The sequence below is a fragment of the Priapulus caudatus genome, unplaced genomic scaffold (genome assembly GCF_000485595.1).
Source record: "Priapulus caudatus unplaced genomic scaffold, Priapulus_caudatus-5.0.1 Scaffold711, whole genome shotgun sequence".
In the NCBI taxonomy this organism is placed as follows: domain Eukaryota; kingdom Metazoa; phylum Priapulida; class Priapulimorpha; order Priapulimorphida; family Priapulidae; genus Priapulus; species Priapulus caudatus.
The window spans coordinates 7,096-14,972 of NW_014577772.1; the positions used below are offsets into that span (position 1 = coordinate 7,096).

The 7,877-nt window shown below is 45.1% G+C and overlaps 1 protein-coding gene across 1 annotated transcript in view; it reads left to right on the forward strand.

Annotated features, from left to right (window-relative positions):
• Positions 1–2,032: 2,032 nt before the first annotated feature.
• LOC106812993 overlaps positions 2,033–7,877 on the forward strand; it is an 18,402-nt gene continuing 12,557 nt past the window's right edge. The window contains exon 1 of the mRNA XM_014817035.1: positions 2,033–2,194. Within this exon, the coding sequence (XP_014672521.1) occupies positions 2,110–2,194 (85 nt within the window). The 5' untranslated portion in view covers positions 2,033–2,109. The remainder of the gene's footprint in view (positions 2,195–7,877) is intronic.

A 7,877-nucleotide genomic window follows, 5' to 3' on the forward strand; every position in this document is an offset into this window, starting at 1 on the left:
GTGTGTGTGTGTGTGTGTGTGTGTGTGTGTGTGTGTGTGTGTGTGTGTGTGTGTGTGTGTGTGTGTGTGTGTGTGTGTGTGTGTGTGTGTGTGTGTGTGTGTGTGTGTGTGTGTGTGTGTGTGTGTGTGTGTGTGTGTATGTGTGTAACCGATTGTCCACATCGGAAATCGATGCTCGTTATCGCTCTCTTCCGCTTATCACTTCCAATACGTAATTTTATCCGCGGGCACTAATCTCGTTAGCGAAGGTTTCACACTGTGTGCATGGGATCGTGATCAATTATTTCGCTCTCTCACCTTCTGTTGTCTCATTGCATGATAAGGAGTAGACGACATCTCCGGGACGACATCTATTCTGCGAATGGCTGCCTATAAGCTGCGAGATGGATCTAAATCAACAGTTAGAGATTGTCCAACAAATCGAATCTCTAAACTTAATTGTCTATGCCCGCGTTTAATTAATCGGATCGTCGATTGCAAAACTGCCGCTATAAATATGGGTCTAGGCAACGCTGTAGTAGAGTTCGTGTAGTTGTTGTTATTTAATTATAAACCAATCCACGCTCTCGATGGTTGCACATGTCAGTATATGAGCACTGGATGATTGCGTTTCTTGTCGCGTGCAGTAGACCGTTAGATGCGCGCCTGTGTTTATGCCAGGGGAATAGTACCATATGAATACTGTTATAATAACTAGAGAGTGGGCGAGCGTGTACGCATAGCGATATATGTTTGTTCATCACATCAGGAATGGCCGCTGGGGAGCCGACCCTGGAGCCTGCAAGTATCCGCGGATGTAAGATAACGGGGCATCTATATTATCCTACTCTTAGTACTCTATATAATATATATATATATATATATATATATATATATATATATATATATATGGGCGCTCGCTGAAGATTCGTGTTTTCATGAGTCATATACATGCACGTAGCCCGTAGAAGTGTGCATCATGCCGGGGGACTTGCTTGCATGAAGCCTCCTAGTGTAATTCATGCTAACTATTTCATAGTATGGTCAGATAAGATGGTCAATGAATTTCTGGTCGACCAAAAATTAAGATACCTACTGATACTATAGAATAATAACTAAAGCAAATATTTATTTTATAAATTGTTGCGATTCAACAATGTAGCTGCATCACAACTGATCACCCCCCCCCCGCCATTACACGATCGAGGTACGCTATACAATTTATATAGATGTTACAATATATATGCCTGATATATATATATATATATATAGGCCTAGCTACACTATATTTTTTTATGATTCGACCAGGAGCTTTTAAATGGCTTATAAATGGAATCCATTTATAAGCTCCTGATTGGATAGAAGATTAGATAGATTAGATTGGATTGTTTGGATAGAAAAGGTGTCTCTCTACGCTCACGATGAAAATAATCATTAAAAAATTCATCGCTGATTATAGCTATTAAAAATTTATAAAAAAAGAAGCTTTTTTGCTTATTTCTTAAAAACAGCAATGAGTTGGAACCTAAACTTTTAGCCATAAGTTGATGTCTATGATGATATCAGGGGCTAAATAATGACAGATTATCTACGGCCCACCCTAGCTCGACGAGGATTGTCTAGTCTATACAGTCTATACGGACTTCTAACCCTAGCAAGATCATAGACTGGTCCGCGCTCGACAGTTCCACTCGCGTTTTTACACTGCCGTTTCTTGGAGCTACGGCCCACCCCAGCGAGCGTCACGACACCACGGTGTTGCCAAGTAACCGATCTGAGCGAGAGCGATCAAGGGAGAAAATGGGAATCGGGGTTCGTCAACGTTTCAACCAAAATAGGCTGCAGCGGCAGCAACAATCGATTTAGATATCTGTATCTATATTTACATACCTAAATATGTATAAAGTCTACGTTTTCGTCCATATATAAATCTACATATAACGTGTTTGCCCACAACAGGTCGATAATTCCTCACAGAATAGCATCGCACCAGCACCTGTTGCGCGCCCCTCATTCCCTCGCCGCCTTCTCCGGATTGAGTGAATGGTTGGACTGTTCCGTAGTATACAATAGAAATTTACAACTTGCCAAGAGTTTGACGTAGGTGTGGTTCGGAGTGGAGGTTCAGACATGAAATATTTGGCAGTGGTTGCCTTGCAGATCTTCTACACGCTGTCGAGAATTGGGGCTGTTAGTACTAGTAGTACTGACCAGTGTAAGTGTTCGTAATCTAACAATAATAACAGTACCGTAGGGGGCCTACCTTGCAGGAAGCGTAACATTACTACGTCATTAGTTTTCGAGTCATGTAGCCGTCTAAAGGCAGTGTGGTGAAGCTGTCGAGCAAACTGCGATATATCGAGCTAAATGCGAGTTGGCTGTTTCACTTTATCCTTACCATAGAATTTAGAAATTTGCCATCTAAAGTCTATAAAATATGCAGGAGATTGCATTCGCTATATTATCAATACTGCTATAGTTCTAGCTCTAGTAACTATAGCCCGCGTACAGTTGCCGCAGGCACAGTTGCCGCGGCAACTGTACGCGGGCTATAGTTACTAGAGCTACTATAGTTCTAGCCCGCCGATGGCGATGCTGTGCGACTGATTGGCTGTCTATACAAAGTGATACAAAGCGTCATAGTAATACAAAGTGATTATAGCAAGACCGTTTCTTGGAGCTAATATAGTTCCTGAGTTAGCTTCATGTATGACTATTCTGGAATTGCGTGAGATTGAAAGGAGAAATTCTGAACCACGTACAATTTTCAAATCTATATGTGTTTCAATGATTCATTTATGTGAATGCAACGATTCCAACAAGTGCATTTCACCCCACATACGACAGCGCACCCATAACTCTGCGTGCTTATTATATTTTCTTATTATGAAACTATCCTAGACATTGACTGGATCACAAGCTTGCATCGTTCTTGCCTTCTTATATTTGTCGAAGGAATGCTAGCTCTAAATTCTAATCGTTCATTCCACTGGCAGCAAGAACCAGTCCGCACCTGCAGCTACAGCACACACGCGGCCATTGACTATATATATACTACAACTTGTACTACTACTTGTAGTATATATATAGTCAATGGCCGTGTGTGTGCTGTAGCTGCAGGTGCGGACTGGTTCTTGCTGCCAGTGGTTCATTCACCCAACATCCACCAGCTAGTACTGTTAAATACAGAAAAGGTGGAAAGTATTGTAACGGAAGAAATTTATTTTCTTAAGGATACTCTCCACGTTGTGCATGAAATTTCATCGATTTTTCGTTTTCAACTTTATTCGATGGCTAACACTATATGTGCCACCTGTGTACACGCTCAATGTTCTCTTTATAAGGTACATGTGAACTGTCAGAGCGTTTTTGCTTGCTTGGGTACATGTGTAGTAAGCAGCGGCTGACACATGATACAACCACAATATTAACTATAGCCAGTATCATTCAGCATCAACCCTGCTACAGCTGTCATTACATGTATTCATGTACATTCATGTACATCTGCTAGTGATCCAACAAGTATCCCTCACCCAAAATAGTTCTAACACCTCGCAACACACCCTTACTCTAGTGCAGTCCAAGGCAAGCGTTTGTTGACATATGTGATCCAGTCTATGAAAACCCAGCTAAAGTCATTTTTTTATGATTACCTGTTTCATAGATATATTCAATCTATATGAAGTAAAGAATATTCTGGGAAAAGGGCATACATATAGCTTTAAAACTGACCGAGTAATGCAATGTCAAACATTTGGTGGATTTTGGCGTCCGGACAACAAGATTTTGAGAATTATCTGATTTAAAAAAACATATTTTTTCTATGCCCCATTACAATTTTACCAAAAGTGAGTTTGTATGGATGAATTAAATCATATTTTTTCATACGCTCGCTGCTCACCTGCTGCTGCTGCTGCTGCTGCTGCTGCTGCTGCTTCTGCTGCTGCGGCGCGCGCGCGCCAGCATCGTCTGCTGCCTGCTGCTGCATCACTAATGAAGCCAGCGTGAAACGTTAACACGCGCGCCTCGCACTCACGCTGACACGGTGACGCCGCGTCCGCTATAGGTGGCGGCAGAGAGGGTCGAGGAGGAAAAGGCAGCCGCGAGAAGGGCGGGAGGGGCAGCGGGCGTGTGGAGGCAGTGAAAGCCGGGTGAGTAGCGGGGGCAAGGTCGTGGGTAAGGCAGCGGGAGTGGAGAAGGCATGGAAAGCTAGGGGAAGGTGGGGGAAGGTAGAATGAGTGGGTAAGTGAGAAGAAGATAGGAGCGCATAGCTGGGGGTAGTGGAGAGGTTGATGAGGAAATGATTGAGAGAGGCGAAGAGGGTATTGGAGTAGAGGAAGATGGGTAAGGCAGTGGGGAAGGCAAGCCGAGTGTGGGAGGCAGAAGGAGTGAAGAAGGCCAAAGTAACGTAGAAAGTAGAAGGATCGAGGAAGTCCTACGCTGGAGAAAGCAACGACAGGGAAAGTAGGCAAAGCGTATGTCCCCACCTTCTCCATTGGCCTGCTCCCTCTCGCTCTCCCTCTCCTTCCGTCTCACGGCTTACCCTTACACTTATCTACATGCGAATTTCGCAGTCGCAGAGTTCCGCCAGGACGTATAATAGTCGGTATAATGTGAGCACGCCGCACCGCAAGCTCGTGGCTGTAGGCAGACGTTAGACGTGCACGAGGTAGGTCTAGAACTATAGCTCTTCGCTCCGCCACATGCGGGCGCCCTGTGACGGAACGAAGGACTATAGTTCTAGAGCTACGCACGAGGCAGCTCGCTCTCACACACACGGCCGCGTATAATATATGCCATGATATAGAATTACAAAAGAGGCGGCCTGGCAGTTCGCACGTGTCGTTAGCTACGCGTTAGCTGGGCGTTAGCTAGGGGTTAGCTGGGGGTTAGCTGGGGGTTAGCTGGAGATTGGCTGGGCGTTAGCTGGGCGATAGCTGGGCGTTAGCGGGAGATTAGCTGGGCGTTAGCTGGGCGATAGCTGGGCGTTAGCTGTGGGGTTAGCTGGAGATTAGCTGGGCGTTAGCTGGGCATTAGCTGGGGGTTAGCTGGAGATTAGCTCGGCGATAGCTGGGGGTTAGCTGTGGGATTAGCTGTGGGGTTAGCTGGAAGGTTAGCTGGGGGTTAGCTGCGCGTTAGCTGGGCGTTAGCTAGGCGTTAGCTGGGGAACGTCCTCTCCTCGAGTGCCCGCACCGAGACGCCGACACCGCGACCGACCGACTAGCGGCATTTTCACTTAGATGTTCGATTCTTTCCGCTGCGTTATCGACCCGGTTAAAGCGTCGGCTTACGCGCGCAGTGAAAGACGACGCAGCGAGAGGCGATGCAATAAAAGTTTCCTATGTCGCCGGACAATTCGAATAGCGAAAAGCTTTAAGAAGATTGACAACAACAATGTGAATTTAATAGACTTACGGCGCTCTTTCGCGGCTCTCTCTCTCTCTCTCTCTCTGTGTGCGCGCGCGCGCGCGCGCGCGCGTGTGTGTGTGTGTGTGTGTGTGTGTGTGTGTCCCGTTTTATCTACACTACGACTCTTTTTAAACCACACAACACCACTCACACCACAACACACACACACACACACACACAGCACACACACACTCACACACACACACTGAGGTGAGCAATTGTTTTGGGTGGACACAGCACGTCAGCACGACACACACACACACACACATACATACACAACATTGAGGCACACACACACACACATACACACATTCAGCACACACACACACACACACAAACACACACACACACACACACACACACACACCACACACACACACACACACATACACACATACATCACACAGCACACACACACACACACACACCAACAGTCACACACACTTATCACACACAACACACACAGTTGCGTTTTACACACCACACACACCCCCACACACACATACACACATTAAATACTACATCACCCACAGCACACACACATACATACACAGACAACACACACATCACACACACACACACACGACACACACACACACACACATCATCACACATATATATATATACATCAACACACACACACACACACACACACATATATATATATACATCACAGCCATACACACACACATACACACCCAGCATCAACACATACACAACAGCACACATACACATACCCTACACACACACACAGACTATACACACTACATCACAGCACTACACACACACACATACATAACACACACACATACACACACACACACACATATACACAATATCAAGCACACACACAGACACACACAGTACATACTACAGCGCACACAACATACACACATATACAACGACACACAGCACACACACACAACGAACACACAAACACAGCACACACACATCATAGCCCCCACAAACATAACACACACACACAGCACACACACACACTACGACACACACACCACACACATAACACACACATTATATTATACACACCACATACACACCACACACATACACTCCCACATACACACACATACACACACACCCCCACATTATACACAACATACACACACACACACATCACACACACACACCACACACACACACACACACATCAGCATACATAGCACACACATACACACACACACACACATATATACAGCATACACACATTTACACACACACACACTACAGCATCACAGTTGTGACCACACATTCCGTTACACACACACCAGGCACACACACACACACACACACACATACACACACATCACGACACACACACAACACACACACAACACACATACACACACACACACACACACACACACACAGCACGACATACCACACACACAATACATACATACACACCAGCACATACACACACACACACACACACACACACGCACCACACCACACACGCCACACCAGCATACACACATACAGCACAGCCAGCCACACACCACGACACACACACTAACACAACACACACACCACAGCGCACCACATACATACACACGCACACAGCACACACACACCACACACACACATAGCATACACACAAACGACACCACAGGCACACACAGCGCACATACACTACACACCAAGCACACACACACATCACACCCACGCACACACACACACACACCCACACACGACACATCACACACATATACTACACAACACCACGATACACACACACATACACCACACACACACACACCCAGCACACACAACCATGTCACACATACACACACAACACAACACATTACAGCACACACATACAACACCATACACACACATACACACACAGGACACACACGGCGCACACACATACACACACATACACCCCACCAGCCAGCACACACACTCACCACACACAACACATACTTACACACACACAGCACACACCACACACACACACACAGCACAGACCAGTTACACGCAAAACACACGGCGGCACACACACACACACACACACAGAAACCACCCACACACACACACACCAGCACACTACCTACCATACATACATACATACATACACTAATACCGTAGCATACATAGCATAAACAACCACACACCAACGACATACAATAATACATACATAGCATAACATACATACATACATACGATACATACATACATACATACATACCATACATACAACATTACATACAGTACATACATACATACCAACATACATACAATACCATACATACATACAGTACATAACATAATAGCATACATACATACAATACATACATACATACATACATACAATAGCATACATACATACATAGCATACATACATAGCATACTACATACATACATACATACCATATCATACCTACATACATACATACATCATACATACATCATACATACATGACATATCATACATACATACATACATACACACGACAGCACCAAGACAC